The following is a 20,372-nucleotide window of genomic DNA, read 5'->3' on the forward strand; positions in this document are numbered from 1 at the left end:
CAGAGGACCACCAGGACAAGACCACAGGAAACAGATGATTCTTCTGCACAATCTGACTTTGCTGCAGCCTGGAATTGAACTACTGGTTTCGTCTGGTCAGAGGAGAACTGGCCCCCCAACTGAGCCTGGTTTCTCCCAAGGTTTTTTCTCCATTCTATCACCGATGGAGTTTCGGTTCCTTGCCGCTGTCGCCTCTGGCTTGCTTAGTTGGGGTCACTTCATCTACAGCAATATCATTGACTTGATTGCAAATAAATGCACAGACACTATTTAAACTGAACAGAGATGACATCACTGAATTCAATGATGAACTGCCTTAACTATCATTTTGCATTATTGAGACACTGTTTTCCAAATGAATGTTGTTCAGTGCTTTGACGCAATGTATTTTGTTTAAAGCACTATATAAATAAAGGTGACTGATTGATTGATTGAGAGAGAACTGTACATGCACTCCCCCCACCCACAATTCCTGCCGGACCGAGACTCGAACTCACAACCTTTTGATTGGGAGTCCGACTCTCTAACCATTAGGCCAAAGACACCAAAATTATGTTTGTAACACACTGACGTAGGTTACAATTATAAGGTAGATCACTTTCAGCTGTGAGTCCCATAATGGGGGTGCTGGCTAACAGGTTAATGATCAAGTACTCACTTTATAAGATGATCAAAAAGAAAACCCCACAAACCTGTGAATCATGTTATGGGAATGAAGGTATGCAAGGCCCTGCAAAGCACCATGGGTAATGGCTGCAATCTCAACTTCCTGAAGGGGCTTCTTGTGAACTAAGTAAACATGGTAAAGGTGAATGTTCTTTAAACTGACAATTATTTGCAGTTACATTAATGCAATTGACAGTAACTTTCATGCAAAGTGGCACATTTTTTCAGCTCATGCATTCCCTGTGAATCAAACCTATTACTTGGTGTTGCTAGCACCATGTTTTACGGTTTAAAAATAATGCACCTAAATATTAAAGCTATGCTTTGATTATGACTTAAGTTGGAAAATAAATAAGCAACCACATTTTTTGTATGTAATAGTGATAATGCTTCCAAATTAAACTAAATGTTTTGTATCTTACCTTCAAGGAGGTCAGAGGCGGAGCCCAAACAGTACTCCATGACAAGCTGAAGAAGGGGGGAGAAGATAAAATGGTTATTGTGTATATATTTTCATTAACATGTTATGACAAAGAGTGAGAGTGAGAATGAAAAATTTAGAAATGTAAGGAAGAGATCTTACCCATGCGGTGTGTTCCCGCAGGTAGCATCCTTTATACTCTATGCTGTTTGGGTGTTGTATTCTCTGGAGGAACTTGACTTCCTTTATGATATCCTGCCATTTCTAAGTAAAGACAAGCTAGCATTTGATCAGCCAGAAAAAACTACAATGAATTCCAATTTTCCACCAGATCACTGCATCCACTACTGACGTGAGCAGACTGGACATACTGACTTACTAGTACAGCTCCTGAAAAGGAAAGTCAGTCCTAAAAGCTTCTGAAGGATTCTTTGTAGAGATTACGTGTAATCCGATTACTGCTAATCTGAAATTACAAAGGAAACGCTGCCACCAGCAAAAGTATGAATGGCCGTGGTGCTTTGCTTCAATCTGTGGTGTTACACAAGACTTAATGTGACTTCAGCAACTGACTTTAATTTGCTTAATTTTACTGTGCCAGGTCACTATTTAAGAGCCAAGCTAGTTGTTTGTGAATGTGAAACAAAGTCAAGTCCATGGGACAAGAGTAATATAATGCAATTCACTGTGCACTTCAGAAGGAAAAGATGAATCCACAACCAAACTGTTGCGTGACTGTATGCAATGACTGTGGAATGTAGGAAAACTGACCTCATTAGACTGTTTCCCACTGTAGGACATCTTCTTGATGGCCACCACCTCTGCGGTCCGCACATCCCGTGCCTGAGCAAGATTCACATCAGATTTCGTAATTTAATTTCCCGAACTTTTCATTATTTTCAGTAGCATGTATCAAAATTATGTATCTTATTCTACACACTGCAGCATTTGATACATACAAAATACACTGCCCCGAAGCTGCCATGACCGATCTCACGGAGGTCTGTGAAGAGCTTCTCGGGGTCCTCTCTGAAGAATAGCTCTGCGATCTCTGTGTCCTTCTGGCTCCCTGCCCGGCTGGTGGAGGGCATGCTGCGAGCCGGAGGATGCACCGTGCTCGCAGGGGACTATCTGGCCGTGCGACTGCGACACGTACGGCCACGCTGGTTACTCATCTGCCAGAGGGAGGCAGTGTACGCATAGAGACCTGAGGGGGAACAATCAAAACAAATATGTCATTGTCAACATATATAATAGGGCTGTCACTGTATCATATTTTCACTACACTATTATTCTGGGCAAAATCATGTTTTTTTTTTTTTTGGGCGTGAGCACCCTTTGTAACTTGAATATGCAAGGCTTCCAGTGTCATCCGTATCTAAATATATTTAGCTATTAAAAAAAAGGGTTGAGCCGAAAGGCAATGCCATCGACCATCGCTGGTTTCTGACAGATATCAGGATGTTAATCGCACTATGCAGTGCAATGCATGCTTTCAATTTCCACGCAGTTAATTCAAATAATATATATATTTTTTTTTTTTTCAGATTAGGTAATAAGATAATATTAACATAACATAACACAACTCTGCTAAAGTTGTTCCGATCACAATACAAATAACATTCAAAACAGTTCAATGGACACAATTTAAACAGTAAAGATTTTATTATGCAGAAAACACCAAACAACTTATAGGCTAGACGTTTTAAAAAAAAGCATACAAAAACATCAACAACATTCTAAATAATTTAAATTAAATGAAATCGATTAGAACATCCGGCTTGGATCGTGGGTGTTGGATTATAAATAAACACATACACATTACATACAGTAAAATTAACATTTCCTAATAATAATTAAATTGAATGTTTTAATGCCCTGACCTCTGTAGGCACCAGTATAATACAGTTTCTGTGTTTTGTCTCATCTCGCACATAGACTCTATCCACACAGCTTTCAAAATAAACTCAATCGTGGATGAGTGGAGATTGATGAGCTTGACAAATGCGCAGTATCACCTACCTGCTCTGCACCTGCTCTACCTTCACCTTGCACCTGCCCTATTGTTTGTTATAAAAGCTAACAAATCAGAAGTTATAAAATAAGGTGGATACCGCCATCTACTTTGTTAGAGTTTCAAACAGATTGTTACTGTAACTGAATTATTTATAAAATACTGTATTATTTACAAAATTATCATATGTGTAGTATTTGATGTTTTGAACTTACAACCTTTCCATTACCTGCCCAGTTCTTTACTTTTACAAACTTGTAGGTGGAGCACAGAGTTGCCAATGTAAACTGAGCTAGATGGGTGTCTGTGGTTCCTGAAAAGGAACAGACTAAGACGCCATTGAAACTCTTTTACTTTCAGATACTGATTCTACACAATTACCTAACCTTTGTTTACAGGCTGTAAATAAAGTAATGTATGACAGCTGGTGAGCTCCAAGCTTTCACACTGACTTGATCTGCTGCATTCTAATCTTGTCAGGCTCATTCAGGTTGGGAGGGAAATGAAGCAATGGGTTGAATAATAGTCAAACTCTGGGCATATTCACAATCCATTAGAGCTGATTAGCTGGATGAATGAAAGAACGATTGTGGGTAGGTTACCCCTCTTTCATTCAAATGGAATTTCCACTGACTTGAGAGCCAAAGCGATGACACAACTGATTATGCTCCTACTTAACACTTATGGCATGTTTATCTGTATGACTAGGGATGTTATAAGTCTTTATGCCATGAAAAAGCTGCTTGTGATGCAACAGTCAGACATTAATGATAAATAATATGCAGTACTTAAATTTAGCAATAAAGTGGCTGGAGCTACTGGGTACTTAGTTGCATGATTTCCATTTCCATATTTCTAGTCAAGCAGCCTTGATTATGATAAGAAAAATCAAGTTTTGCATTGTGTCAGTTGTTGTTACATTAAAAACTTAACTTGGTGTTGACATTATACCACCTTTAGAAGCCTGTGATGTTATATTGTTCCTGGCAGAGACCAGCAAAATTTGTCTAGTGCACAACCTATTTTATGGGTGGAAATGTGTAATAAGTACAGATTGGGCATAACACCCATTTGCTGACACCTAATATGTTGCTGCAAAATAAATATACTTCAGAATGTTCATTGTGCCACCAATAACAACCACTTGCCTTTCCACAGTCCTTTATTACTCCTGTGGTGACCACATTAGTAAAAGCTGCAGTGAATAAACAACAGGTTTAGCCCTTCAAAGCGCGTCTCTTAGATTTAGGATGAAGAAGGAAAGCTAGAGTCACAAGACAGGCTGTGGAGAGACACTACCAAATGCTCAACATGATGACATGCTGAGATTTTTATCTGAAGCCTTATCTGAAGGCTGTATAGTGAATATAGTTTAAATCTCTAGATCAAAAATTAATACAAAGATAATAAAGTTAAATAAAAATCACAGTAATGCTCTGCAGGAAAACGCCTTTCGTGCACTTTGATCAATCAATCAATCAATCAATCAATCACCTTTATTTACAGTCAAACTGTCCTTCTCCTCTTACTGTCATTTCTTTGTCCTGTAAAAGCGTATGATATTTATATTCAGACAATTACACGCTGCTGTCCCTTCACAGTTCCTACTTTCATAATTTACTCGTACGGAATGTTGACTTTTAAACTTGAATACAAAATGTTAAACAACATATTTCAGCTCAATGAATGTTTTTGCGATTAATGTTTTCTCCCTCTCTGTGTTCCATCTGTTTAACATGCACGCCTGCGCTCTTTCAGTAAATATTTCAACTTAACGCAGACTGTCAGGGAGGGCCTTTATGCAATAAGGGAAAGGCTTGTGTGAACTTGTGACATTTACAGATATGAGCATATGACCATTTACTAAAAGTTTTTGGCACCAAGGACGCACACACATCTGTAAAAGCGTCTGACAGACAAGCAATTTCCCTAATGCATCAGCTTGAGGCTTAAAATAAAGATTTATCATGTTTTGGGAAGCTTGGATCACGTACTTTTCCTGTAGGAGCTCATTTTGTTTCCTCCAATATTTGTAGATGCATTTTGTCCATAGAAATGCATTAGTCAGTGCTGTAATTTGATGCAATCGGCTGCAGTTGAATGTGCACTGTGGGCAGATTCTCGATGATTCTCATTATCAATAATAATAAATTTTATCGATTAGTTGCTGCAGCCCTAAAAGTGAGTTTGATGTTGTATTTTGTTGTATTCAAGCTATTGACACTGAATTTCCGTTATTTGAAAGTAAAAGTAAAATGCGCACACACTTTTAAAGCTATTTAAAAGCAAAGGAAAGTGAAGAAAAGAGGGAACGCCCATGCCCCTGCCCCCACGGTGATTACCGGTATTACTGGTGTTGTCACACATCGGTTATCAATGGCGGGGAAAGAGTTAAAGTTAATAACTTATTTTCACAGCTATAAGGTGAAAAAATGTAGACGTTACTATAGTTTATGCCCAAAGATGAAAGAGGCATGTTGTCAACACAAAAAAAAAAAAAAAAAAAAAAAAAAAAAGAGCCAGCAGAAACCAGTCATATCTGTTCAGGAAAAAAAAAACTAAAGGCTAGAATATACTGCATTAGGGCTTCACAGTTAATACAATTTCTAATCGGGATTACAATTATGGTTTCCACAATTACATAATCGTTCAAAGTGGCAATTAATCGTTTCAAAGTCCACTCATGTTATTCAGTGTGGTTAAGATGCAAGTGTTTTTCCCATTATTTTACTTTTTTATAGTTTAAAGAAGAAACCAATCCAATGTATAGTTGACATTTGAGGCTTAATACTATAGGGATGCAACGATACCATTTCAAAAAAATATATATATTCAATATAGAATTTCTATACTTCTCTGTGTTGACCTGGTCAACATTCTTTTGTGTTAATCACAATCTACTTCATATAAAAAACTTAATTTTAGTGAAAAATAACAAATGAAAAAAATATATAATCATAAACGATTACAAAAATATTATTATAAACTAGGTTGTTAGATAATTCAGCAGCAAAAGATCCTTTAGATTCTAGAAAAATCACAGGAGCAAAATAATTTTATCAAATCTTTTGAAATATTTTATTTACAAATAAAAGTGAATAAGTCTAAAATCTGGTAAAAATGTTACACATTGCTCTTTGACTTGTAAAATACATTGAAAAACAAGTATATACATTATATAGAAATCTAAAAGACATTTCTTTTAAATCTAGAGCACAATAACAAAGGCAGCTACATATCATAGATAGGACAGAACAAGAAAGACTATTAATAATCTTTGATTTCGCAGAAAATATAATACTGAAGGCCCCAATATAGAGCGCAACAAACTGCTTATGTGGATCCTGTGCGCAGAATGATGAGCTTGAAACAACATGGAGTCACAGTGCGCAGGCTGCATAGAAGGCTGCTATGCTCGTGTTCATCTTTAGTTCTCTCTTCACAACAGTTCAGTCAGTGTACTGTTTGAGTAAATGAATTACTCCGTGATATTGGTTTATTTTGACTCGGAGTGTTGGCCACGTTAAAAAAGTAAATAAATTGTGGATTAATGCTTACTGGAGACGCGAACTGGTTCAAACGATTCACTCCTATTTGGTGAACTGGTTCATCCGGTTCACTAAGAAGAACCGGTCAGAACAAATAATTCATTCATGAACCAGACATCACTAAGAATCGGTGATAAATCATGTAAAAAATAATAATAATAATTTAGTAGTGCCTTAAGAGACTATAGATAAAGGGAAGTCGTGGCCTAATGGTTGGAGTCGGACCTAGTACTGGCAGGGTAGGGGTGTGCGATATGATGATTTTTGATCGTGGATGCTAAAAATGTCTCCACGATCTGGTTTTGAAGAAATGTTGTAGTATCGTGCTACAGCGCACATTCTATCAGCTGCAGTTCTGGCACCTTCAATCATATATTGTACAGTGCCACACGCATTCATAGCAGTGTTAACTCAGTGGTACAGTTACTCTCTCATTATTTGCTTGTGCTTTTAAAATTTTCAGTTGCACGCTGGTCTGACCTGTGCTTTTTCTGAGCGCCTCATACACCCAAAGCAAGCGTCCTAAAGCCTGTCCAACAGCGCCTGTCATTATTTACACACTGTCACGTTGTCCCAAACCTGCATTGATTTCTTTCTTGTGGTGAACTATTAATAAAAAAAAACTAAACACAGAGAAAAATCACTCACTGCTCTTGACTGAAGAAATTTAATACAGTTGCTTTAGGAATCAGTTTATATAGGGTTTTATTTTTATATTTGTTCACTCAATTTCTTGAAAGCTCCTGCTAAATACACCTATTGTACCTGAAAATAAAGCAGTGTTTGTTTTATTTGTATATTATGTGTAGTAGTAATGTGTATCTTTGTCATTCTTTTATCTTTGTTGTTAAAAAATAGGAACAAAGATTTTTATCTTCGCCCTAAATATCTGCCATTCTTTTTTTTCTTTTTTTTTCTCTTGAAAGGCTTTGTCAAGACAACAAACATTCATATTAGTCCCAGACACGCACAAGGCAGAATATAACGTTTAGATATAGCCTACTGTCCAACCGCACAGTTTTTTCCTTTGTTCACATTACTTGCAATCGCCCAAAACGCCAGATTTAATATCGGAGACACGCGAGCGAGCGTCCCATCAGCCTCTGATTACAATAGATTATAGGAAAAATTGTTTTTGAACGAGCCCCCACTTGTTACTACTGGCTCTCAAATAGTAACACAAGAGGCAGGAGAAAGTGCGGCAAACAAATATCTAAGGATTTATTTGTTAACTCAAAAGTTTACATAACCAAAAATCTAATTTAAAGCAACAATTCAAACACAAAGCAACACCGCTCTCTCCCGCTCTCTCCCTCTCCAACGCGCCACAACCAAGCCCTCTTTATGCCATCAGCTGGGACACACCTCGCGCGCCGGCACACCCCATGAATTAAGCACAGGAACTGACCTAAGATAACAACAAGACACGGAAATACAGAACAGGAGAAATACAGACAATCGCTGGATGTAACAAATAGGAAAATAGTTTGGCTGTTATGCTCAGACAACTTGCAAAATAGTAAAACCAACATGACAAAGAACTGTGATAAAATTGTGAAATTTCTCAAATCGTGATATATTTTTTCCATATCGCCCACCCCTAGGGCAGGGATTGTGGGTGAGGGGGGGTTGAATGTATAGCACTCAATACTACGACTGAGGGGCCCTTAATTTATAGTTTTTTTTAAAAGTCATCAATTCGATATTTGATCTCAAAAGCCACAAATCTGTCTTTTTCGGTATTTCAGTACGCATTTAAAACAAGATTTGCTCTCTGAGAGACTTCTTTAGCTGCATTCATAGTGAAACTTGCCAATTAGCACATTATTAGGAAAAGGATTTGCAATGATTCATTAAAAGACATTATACTCACTGCTTCTTCAGGCGAGGCTGGACAATGAATGATTTGTGCGAACAAACATTTAGGTAGATCAAGGGCACATTCCTTTCAGATCCAAACGCAGACTGTGTTTTCAGTGAGGAATAACGGACTACTGCTATATTCATTACATCCAACAACAAAACACCTCAATCGCTTAGGAGTCATGCTTTTCTGCATCTCGGACTGATGACAGCTCACTCAGGGCGGGTCTGAGGAAAGACACCAGTCCAGTCTGTGCTGAAATGCTGCTGTCGATCAAACAATCGCGGGAGGGACCTCTGACCATGTGACGTCACATGGTCAGACAACTCAGTTTCCTTAAAAGGGGAAAACATTTAACGAGATTACAAAAAAAAAAAAAAAAAACACTGCGTGGATTTTTATCATTACAGGGTGGTTGTTTACACACACTGCCAACAAACATTTAAGTTCAAACAACTTGTAAGTGTATGTAGCATTATATGACACCTTTAACAGTAAACCTCTGTTGTGCAGCACTTTGTTTGCCAAAGTTTAAAAGGGTTTACTTTTCATTTAGAATAAATTTAATCGCATTTAGATTTATGCCTTCATCTGATTACCAGGAAAAATAAAAGAACATTTTATAGGGCCCTATTATTGTTCAAAAAAGGACCCTATCCAAAAAAAGAATAGGTTTAAAATACAGGCCTGTGGTTCTTGTTTTTATTTTGTATTATTAATTCACCATTTGTAAACCGATGTTTACTGTTCACTGAAATATTAATAGGATTTGTATTAAAATTATATTCACTGAATGTAAAAAAAAAAGAAAAAGAAAAAAAAAAGAGAGAGAATCTTGAGAATCGAAATTGAATCAAATCGGGACATATGAATCAATACCCTGCCCTAATACATTGACGTCATTGACTGATCTGATTTAAGAAAAACTTCATTTAGAAATATCAAACACTCTCAGCCTATTCCACATAGAGAAAACATAGCCTCTGAGAAAAAAAATGCTGAATTATTCCCTACTGATGCTCCTCTGAGACCAAACAAATACAGCTCAGTATTAATTAGGCTATGGGGAATACGGTTATGCGCCAGATAATACTTTTAAATGTACAATATTGATCTTCACACTTTGTTTGCAATCTAACTTCCCACAACTGCTTACATTAAAATTATAATTACTAGTTTATATTTTTATAGAGACAGTCTATAACAAACTATACTTAAGCGCTGGGTAATTTGGAGGGTTGGATTTCAGATGAGATCTAAATGGAAGTGAAAATTATAGTAACTAAAGGAGGACATAAGCAGCAGCACAATATATTGTAAAATCTGTGGGTTGCATGTAATGCCGCTCCACAGGCATGAATGGAAACAAATGTAGATATTAACTGTGATTAACTAGCAGTCCATGCCCCCTTCTTAACTAGGGCCTGGGTCTTGCATAATCAACATTTTGTTGAGCTACAGGCCTGTATGCAACAGAAGCTCAGCAAGACAGTCTGAGAGACAGACTAGTAACTGCAGTGTGACAGAAACAGAAACTTGGCTATGATTTCCAGTTAAGTCTCTGTGGGAAATTCCTTCAACAAGCTTTAAAAATGAGTGAACTGGATTTGTTGGACCTTAATCTCCAATAAGCATTGTGATTAAAAGTTTGGATAGGCCAGGTCTTAAACTCTTTGGGGAATACACATCACAATTAAATCATCATCACATAACACGTTGTTACTTTCTCAACCACACACAGGCAGGGGAAAGAGTTAAAGAGCATCTTTCACAAAACCTTTCGGCCGAGATTTTCAAAACAACAAAATAGGAAAGACATTATTTGGAGCATGTCATTTACTCTGAGGTCACGCTAGTGCAGAATGACTGAAAGCATACTGACATTCTTACAGACAGCAATAACAGGAATTGAATAGATTAAACACTTCAATATCTTATCTATTACATCTAGCCTACCTTGAGCTCAGGCACAATTCAGCACCAAAAGAACTGTTGACTGACAGATATCACATTTTCAGAGAGTGTAAATTAATGAATTTCTAAATGACACAATGTTCATCTGTTTGTTCCAGCAAGTTTGAAAAGGGGAATATTACATAACTAACAAATCTTCTACTGTGCTGTTTGGAAATCAACTATAATAATAATAATAATAATAATAATAATAATAATAATAATAATAATAATAATAATAATAATAATAAGGGATTTATTTTTATATTAACTATTGCTGAAACAAAAAAAGATAACTCGAAAGATTCAAACAAAAGGTGAAGTCAAGCAGAGTGTTCAAGTTCATTTTGTGGCATTCCTGTGCGTACCATTGACATTCAACTTACAGAGGCATTTAAACTATCCATGGTATTCCAGCTGAACTTAAACATGCTTAGATTGTTTCCTTAAAGGAATAGTTTGTTATTTACTTCATGCACTTCATTTCATTCCAAGAATCCTTCCTCAAGTCATGTAGGAGAAATGCTGCAGAATCAGCTATTTCCCATCAATGACAGTTTGTTGACCATGGTTGTCAAGCCACAAAATCAAAGTTTTGCAAAGTTGTGCAGTACATAGTTTTCTGAATTAACACAATAGCATTGCATGAGGAAAGAGCAAAATTCAAGTTAACCCTAATGACATTAGTTTAGATAAAAAACTATGGCATTAACTGGCATTAATGAGTTTGAAAGGCATGGTCATATAATGTGGATGTTGTGCAAACGTTTTACACGTTGCATTTTTTTTTGTACATATTTTTATGACCTCTGAGCAATAAATGTTATAAGCCTTTTGGCTGAATTTAGACGAATGCTAATCTCTTTCATCTTCATAATGTGGATGAACATATATTCTTTAAATTGTCTCCCTTTTTGTTCCACAAAAAAAACTATTACCATATAAACATAAGTTTGAAACAAGATGAGGGCGAGTACATAATAAATATTTATTAAAAGTAGGGATATGCCGGTATCAAATTTTCCTGTTGCGGTTAATTGATAATGCTTTTATCACGGTATACGCTATTATCACGGTATTTATATTTTGTTTTAAAAAAAGTGGTCATAATACAGTATAACAGGTTAAATAGCTTTTTTTCTTATATAACAAAAGTAACTAAAAATTTTAAACAATAAAGCAATACAGAAACATATATAAAATTTAAATGTTTTACACATTAAAGTGCAAAAGAAGTATAAAAACCAATAGGTGTCACTTTACAGTAAGACCTCATTAGTTAACCTTAGTTAATGCATTAACATTCAAGGCAAGGCAAGTTTATTTATATAGCACATTTCGTACACAATGGTAATTCAAAAAGTAAGTAAAAATAAGTAATGAAGAAAAATAAATCACAAAAATTTAAAGAAAAAAATTTAAAGGAAACAATTTAAGAACTTGAAAATGAATAAAAAATTGACTCAAAATGAATTTAAGACAGTTCTAAAATAGAAAATGATTTTACATAAAATACAGTGCAATACATAAAATATAGTGTAATCAGTTCGGACATCACAAAGTGCTCATTCAAGAAATGCACAGCTAAACAATGAGCAATAGCTACATTTACTATAGAAGTTATTCATCTTTGTTAAAAAATACAAGTCTTAGTTCATGTTAGCTCATTAAATAAACACAGTTGCAACTTTCAATTTAAACAATGTTTTATTAAATATTGGAATACCTAAGATTAATGAATGTTTTATTCAGGATATTTTTTTAATTGGCAGTTTATGTTAACTAATGAAGCCATAATGTAAAGTGTGAATGAACAATAAAAGATCAAAACACTTTCAAACAATATCTATGGCATTTGCAGTCCAGATAAAAAAAATAAAATAAATAAAAATAAAATGTTTGAAGATATTAATAAGTCTAAATTTTATTATTAAGTGTAAAGGTACGTCAACCCATCAAAATAACAGTCCGGTTAAAGACTATTGTTCAGCAGAATGTACATAGCCTACTACAAAAAAAAAAGAAAATCTAACTTTTTTTTTTTAAAGGTTTAATCACACAACATTTCTTCCATGTTTTATTTTTAATAGTAAATCCCCTTTGTTTACCAAAAAGTTAAGTTAATTTTCAATAATTAAAAGATAAATTAAATTAATGTTTTATGTGTTTAATGTGCAAATGTGCTTTATTTAAAACCCCAACTGAATGGCACTTTAATGCACTTAATTCATCTGTCAACTTTCTTGTCATTGTTCACAGTACAAGTACAGACAGAGAGACAATGGGTAATAATTAAATGTTTATTTATGTTGTATGCATTGCATTCTATGCATTAAAAAAAAAAAAAATCTAAAAAAGGAAACTTAGTTGTTCATTTTAAGAGGCCTGGGATGGTCACGGAACGTTCAACATGGACGCTAATACGCACAAACACACACCGAGACCGTTTGGTGATACAAGAGTTTATTGTAATTATGGATCATAGAGTGAATAAAATACCTGCAACCCTCAGGCCGAGGCCACACTCTCCATTGCAGAAACAAACACAGACTACCTTCTTTTACAAAGACATTCACATTTATACTGGTGGCAAGCACCATTACCACATGTGGAGGGACAAACTCACAGAAAACACTTTACACATGTTCCCTTAAATATACAGAGTCTGAAAGAAACATATTGGCATGATGTTCTACTTAATAAATCTACTATGATGTTATTTATTTGTTCACATTAAACAGGAAATAACAGCAACAACTCGGCCACGTTGCCCCTAAAACCCCCACGCTCAATTAATACATGGTAGATTCCCACCCTTAGTGGAACCAATAATTCCTGCCAATGTTTCTTACAAGGGCTCTAAAAATCATGGGACAAACGCTACACTGGAACAATACACATAGTTTACAGGTATTTCATTCACTCTCTGATCAATAATTAAAAAAAGATTATTGTATCACCATACAGTCTCAGTGTGTGTTTGTGCATATGTGTGCATATTAACATCCATGTTGAATGTCCCTCCGTGACCGACACAAGACCCAGGAGTCTTATTTTCTCTTGCATAATTAATATTGCACTTTAATTAAGCAAAAACAAATTTTATTCGATTACTCGATTAATCGGTGAAATGTTTGGTAGAATACTCGATTACAAAAATATTCGATAGCTACAGCCCTAATATTATTCTTAATATGAATTCCACATTCGGAATAATTTGTAATGTATATTTATTCACGGTATTTAGAAGTGCCCACAATAACAATATTGTGCATAATAATCACCGCAATATATTGCATTACCAAATACCGGCACAAGTTAGGGCTGGGTGATATATAAAAAAAAAAAAAATTATATCTCGATATTGTCAAGATTTTTACGATATTCGATATACATCTCGATATGTTTGCATTTGCATTTAAATAATAACATGATTTTCTTTTGCCCATAAAAAAAAAAACACAAAAAAACAATTTAGATTAAACAGCTTATTTAAGCAGTTAAAAAAATCTAGACTAAGAGATCACTTACTGCTTTTTATAATACATGTAGGCCTATATGTAACTGAAGCATTGCAAATTAAGTACAGAAAGTGCATTCTGTCAACTTTTTAGTGGACGCAATTCACAATTTATACTATGCAACTGGGATAAGTATTTTATTTAATTTTTTTTAACAAGTTTTTAAACTAAGAACACAAGTCTGTCAACTGTCTGCGGTTTTAAGAGAAGCTCTGTGGCATGAAACTATGTTCCTACTGACATTAAAAACCCTCTTAGAAGGGGAGCTAGTTGCTGAAGCACATAGCTATTTCTTATATATAAATATATATAAATGAATACCAAAGACTTTTGCATTCTCTCTGTCTATATTATGGAAACTGGTAAACATATCAGTGAAATTCCCCAATAGTAATTCCAATTGGCCATAGCCTATGTTTCTCTATTCAAACATCAGCGGTCGAGTAAGTGCATTTATTTTGCGATCACAAATGCAAACAATACAGTTGAGATCTCACGACAGAACACAGACCGGCGGAACGACGCTTTCATTAGATCGCTCAATTCTAGCTTGTTAGTGTTTTCAGATTATCGGCGGCGGCTCTTCCGCAATGAGGAGTGAGCCCCTGCGCATGGTTACCAGATTGCTTAAAAGAAGCAAACACCGGGCAGAAAATGTATCCTTGTAACAGTGGAGCTCTGATTCGGAGATTTAAACTCTTGTTATCTGGCAACCGCTATCATTAAGCTCTCATAGTAGAGGGGCGTAGAGCAGTTACAGGTTCCTTTTTTGGACATTCGGTGCGTTCTTTTGGGAAAGTATGCTTAAATTTGAAATATTCGATATTCCTGATATATTCAAATTTTACATCGTCGTCAAAATTATTCTGATACTATAGCTAATATTCGATATATCGCCCAGCTCTAGCACAAGTCTAATTAAAAGTCACATTAAAGGGGTCATATGATATTGCTAAAAAGAACACTATTTTCTGTATTTGGTGTAATGAAATGTTTTCATCTGGTTTAAGGTTTAAAAAACACATTTTCCACATACTGTACATTATTGTTTCTCCTCGATCCCCCACCTTTCTGAAACACGTTGATTTTTACAAAGCTCATCAGTCTGAAAAGTGAGGTGTGCTCTGAGTGGTCAGCTATCCAGTGTGTTGTGATTGGCCGAATACCTCAAGTGTAGGAAAATATATGTAACGCCCCTCACCATACTGCGATGCCATCTCCAGGCACGACCAGACAAAACCAATAAAACCCATTACAAACTAAGCATTTGTTGCATCCAGTGGGGACATAATTACTGATTATAATGACTTAAACTGTCTTTTTACAAGTTGCATCGCACCACGTAAACATAAAACCATGTCTGCATTTGTATTTGGAGAAATTACAAGCGGTACTCTACTGATTTCTAGTCGTGTCGTCTTTTGGAAGGCCAAACAAAGTAGTTTTATTTTCACAATGAAACAGCTTTACAAACACGGCGGGCTAGAGTGAGCAGAGGCAGGCTTGAGAATGGCACGCCCTCAAGATTCGTTGAAGGAACCACACGTGATGACCCTGGGCTGATTGGCTTTCACCGTGGACGGTAATTTATGTATAGCACGAAGTTTATGTATTTCTTCAGCAAATGGCACGGATCAGATTTAGGCATGAAGAAGCACGTATTGTCCTCTTTTGGAAATCCAAACAAAGTAGTTTCACTTTCACAATGAAACATACAGCATCTCCACAACATGGCAGCGCGGCAACAACAATACTACAGCCAGAATAAAAGTTATGCCTTCTTTCTGTGTGTGAACATTTGGGCAGCATTATACAAATCTTCCCACATCATGATGTCCTCGTGGGGGCGTGTTAGAATGAGGTTTTAGGTATGGTTGACTTAACTTTTATAAAGAATCTCTCTTTGGATTTGAGACTTTAGTCTTTGCAACTTTACAGATCTTATTTATGCACCAAGAGCTTGTAACACTCCACAGAGAAAGGAAAATCGCATCATATGACCCTTTTAACAAAATTTTAACAATAACAATGTTCTCAAAATCCTTTCGCCGTTTATCGGATAAAGAAAAGATTTTCTAAGCTGGTAACATCAAATTGAAGCTGTTTTCAAGAGTCAAAACGATACCAGACAACACCAGGCGTGTTCTTTCCAGCTTGTTTTTTGCAAAACAGCATGACTGTCCTTCACTGGAAGCATACTGTTATGATCAAGATCTCTGATGTTAAAACTGTTCACATGACAGAAGGTTCCTCCTTCCTGGTCCAGGTTTTCAGTTTGATTCTCTAAAGGTGACATTCTCACACACTTATCAAGTTCCCACCTGCTAGACAAATGGTTGGTTGGGGATTTAACGCCATACCAGTTTCCTTGGCCTTTTTCATGGTGATTAACAAATTTAAGTGCTATAAAATAGCAATTTAAAACATTTTTTAATGTATGCTTTAGATAAAAACTAAAAAAAAAATGGACTCAGTGTTGACTTAGTTAAAAAAAAAAAAAAAAAAAAGATGGGACGTTCAAATAACATCAAAATTGCTTTACATTTTGATTCTATCCTTACCACAGCATGGTGAGCACATTTTGCTGTTGTTTCTGAATCATTTGAATGTAAGCAGACAAATATCATTTTTTAAGAGAATTTAAACCAGCACAATTAAATAAAAAAATGTTTACAAGATGATGAATTATTGCCGTATTAACGTCCATGTTGAACGTGCGGTCCCTCCGTGACCGACACAAGACCCAGGAGTCTTATTTTCTCTTGCATAATTAATATTGCACATTAAGCAAAAACACATTTTATCCGATTACTCGATTAATCGATGGAATTTTTGGTAGAATACTCAACTAAAATATTCGTACCCTACTTTTGATACTAAAAATGTTTGTTTGATTCTGAAATTTAATATACACGAGTGTGGAATAGAAACAGATGATCTGAGCCCATCAATCATTGGTGACTTTTTCATATGCTACGGTTCATTTTATACAGTTTGTTGTTTGTACACTGATCCCATTCATCTTCTCATTGCTGATGACAGCAAATACTATGCTAGTTTTAAGATCTGAGGCTAGATAAATGTATCTGTCACTATACATATCCCCACCCATACATAGCATTTCAGAATGTGCCAGTGTGAGATTGTATTAAATACGCTGTGCATGCCATATAAGGACAATCTATGTATGTACATTCAACACAAAATGGTTAGATACAGTAAATTAAATCAAAGCAAGTTCAGTATAAATGTCATGCTCCCAGTCCTATTAGTTTTGTGTACAAAAACAGTAATGCACAGTAACTATCACAATATTAAAGAGTAAAACGCAGCCTCATTTTTAGGTGAACTAACCCTTTAAACGAAAAAAGGAATAGCATACTGCATCAAGATAATACAACACTGAATCAGGGTCATTACAGACATCATCAACGTTCAGAACTTGCAATCAAAGCCAATGAAAAAAGAATTGATGAACGGGGGTTCAAACAAAAAGTGATTTATAATGGATGATGTAGAGAAGTAATTGCTGTTGCTTGCTCATGCAATACAACCCATTAAAATATTATCAAATCTATCATTATTATTATAATTTATCATACAGTAGGTCAAATGTGTGTGCCTGAAAGCTTAAACTGGTTACGTGCATCATAAATTGACGACCACTGTATATCACTATAAAATGTAATAAAAAGAAAGATTCAGTTCATATGTAGAGCTTCATATAGGAATCAAACAAAATATACAAATTTTACTTTTGCTAGAAAGTGTTAAATATGTAATAACTGCTTCCAAAATTAAGGTGTAAAATCATGCCCTTTGTCACTTCAGCACAAAGGTAACTACAGGGGAATAAAATCAACTTTAGGCACACAATATTTGTCAGCAAAATATTTAGTCATCACATCCTTGAAAAACAAACAATTCACAACTTAAACAGTAACAATATGTATTAGAAAGGCTTGCCAATGTGCCCCTTGTTAAACAAAATATTTTATTTTATATATATATATATATATATATATATATATATATATATATATATATATATATATATATATATATATATATATATATATATATATATATATATACAGCTTGTTGTTTGTACACTGATCCCATTCATCTTCTCATTGCTGATGACATAAAATACTATGCTATATATATAGCAATCAGTTAATATGGCGTATGGATTTAGAGATATTTTAACAAATGCAAATGGTTGCCAAACTCCATATACGCACACTGAATCTCGTATACATACGCAGCGATAGATCCACGATGACAAAGGATGGGAAGAGCAGCGCAGTATCAATAGGCGATCAATATTCAGGCTGAGCTTCTTTCAGCTCTGAGACGATGCTGTTTGAAACTAATCTATTAAAATGCGTAACTACGCTAATAAATGAACTGTATTGTCCCTAGGCCAGGTGACTATTATGAATGATGCTTTAAATAGGTATGGAGATGAGTACAAAGGCTGCTGTCCAGTCCAGTGTCTTACGCAATGTCAACACCGATGAGGAATGCGGCGCGCGTCACTGAATGAAGATCACAACAAGAGAATACCCAACTCGATAAACCAGGGCTTTAATCAGATGATTACTTGTCATAACAAAGCTGTGGATAGTTAATTAATATAATGAGGAAGGACACTACTAGGCCCTAAAATGCTTGTTTTTGTTTGGTTATCAAAGCCTGCTGCTGAAAGCAAGTGAAATTGGGAGTGTCATTGCAATAATATATATGCGACATTCGACATTGTCGTAATAGCAATGTGGTTAGATTATATTTTACTGACAAAATTAAGAATAATTCAATTTATAAAGTACAATTCAGAAACAAAATCACAACGTTTTCCCTCACCTCAATCCTTCAAAACAGCTAGGGCACAACTTTACAAAATGTATACATTTAACGTTAGCTAGTTAAATAAACACTAGCAGTCCATGAATGTCAAAGCAATTTTACCAATAGAACTTAGACCAACATCACCCTTAACCAAGTTTGTCAATCCTGCATGCTGGGCTGGCACAAACAAAACTATGCTTACCTAACGTTACCAAGCAGCAAAACTGTCAAAAATTAGTGACACCAGCTATGTCATTCGAGAAAAAAATAAAGGTTCAAATTGTGTAGTTTGTCTGTTAAACATGATTAAACAGCGCCAAAAGTTATACGTTAGACCAAATCCAACTTAGCCACATTAGCCAGACATTAGCTCAGCAGTTGATGGAATGTTGGCTAACTTACTACGACGACAATATAAGAGACATCCGCAAAGAGACATCGGTAAGGTCCTGACAAGAACAGATAAACGGCCCATTTGAGGTTGTAATTTAGTTGAACTCACCCGTCCACCAGGCCAGTTTTGAGCGGACTCCAGAAGAAAACCTCAGTGTGCTAATGTGGCTAACTTAGCCCACAACAGTTAACGTTAGTAAGAATTCAGGAGAAATGTGTAAACAAAATCACTTCTTGTTTATTACTTTGGGCATTCGACACCTCGTACAGTGAAGGAGAAGAGTCTGTGTATTTAACGTTACAGTATCCAGGCCGTCCGGGCTGACAGTGTTGAAGGTGATGACTCACAAGGAATATAAACTAAATCAGCTGTGGCCAGTTTACAGCTAACGTTAACTCTCCACTCCCAGTCAGTCAGTCACTTCCCAAAAAAAATGGCGGCGGGTAGTTTTTACCTCCTTCACTTCGTGGAAAACACGGGAGAAATTTTGTAAGTAGCTCTCTAAACAATACCATGGGCGCTCTCCGTAACCACCCAAGATATGACAGCCTTTCAATGTTGCCTCGGCTGTAAAAGTTCTTCATGCGTGGCGCGTCTGTAGTGTGGCCAGGCATTGATTTTCATCTCTCTCTCTCCCCCTCTACGTCACCATCCCCCTCTATCGTAAACCAATAGTTCCTTTGAATGTAATCTTTTGGACGAATCAGTTGAATCATTCTGAACGAATCTGGCTGAATCGGTCTGAGCGGAACTTAAAGGGTTAGTTCACCCAAAAATGAAAATTGTCATTAATAACACACCCTAGTGTCGTTCCAAACCCATAAGACTTCCGTTCATCTTTGGAACACAGTTTAAGATATTTTAGATTTAGTCCGAGAGCTTCCTGTCCCTCCATTGAAAATGTATGTACGGTATACTGTCCATGTCCAGAAATGTAATTAAAACATCATCAAAGTAGTCCATGTGACATCAGAGGGTCAGTTAGAATTTGTTGAAGCACCGAAAATAAATTTTGGTCCAAAAAAAAAAAAAACATTAATCAGCATTGTCTTCTCTTCCGGGTCTGTTGTAAGCGCGTTCACAAAACTGCAGTTTAGTGATGTCCGGTTCGCCAACGAATCATTTGATTTTGCTGTCATT

At 35.8% G+C, this 20,372-nt stretch overlaps 1 protein-coding gene across 2 annotated transcripts in view; it reads right to left on the reverse strand.

Annotated features, from left to right (window-relative positions):
* The window catches only part of LOC113063983 (serine/threonine-protein kinase TAO1-B-like), a 34,793-nt gene extending 14,898 nt beyond the window's left edge, over positions 1 to 19,895 (reverse strand). The window contains exons 1-6 of one of the 2 annotated variants that reach the window (XM_026234454.1): positions 19,341 to 19,895; positions 2,047 to 2,294; positions 1,859 to 1,930; positions 1,250 to 1,351; positions 1,089 to 1,134; positions 693 to 789 (exon numbers count right to left, since the gene is read on the reverse strand). In XM_026234454.1, coding sequence (XP_026090239.1) covers positions 693 to 789; positions 1,089 to 1,134; positions 1,250 to 1,351; positions 1,859 to 1,930; positions 2,047 to 2,178 — 449 coding nt within the window. In that variant the 5' untranslated portion in view covers positions 2,179 to 2,294; positions 19,341 to 19,895. Of the gene's footprint in view, positions 1 to 692; positions 790 to 1,088; positions 1,135 to 1,249; positions 1,352 to 1,858; positions 1,931 to 2,046; positions 2,295 to 8,522; positions 8,851 to 19,340 lie in introns of those variants that run through there. The other variant, XM_026234455.1, reaches the window with a different exon arrangement.
* Positions 19,896 to 20,372: the final 477 nt, after the last annotated feature.

This window comes from Carassius auratus, chromosome 46 (assembly GCF_003368295.1).
Source record: "Carassius auratus strain Wakin chromosome 46, ASM336829v1, whole genome shotgun sequence".
Taxonomy (NCBI): Eukaryota; Metazoa; Chordata; class Actinopteri; order Cypriniformes; family Cyprinidae; genus Carassius; species Carassius auratus.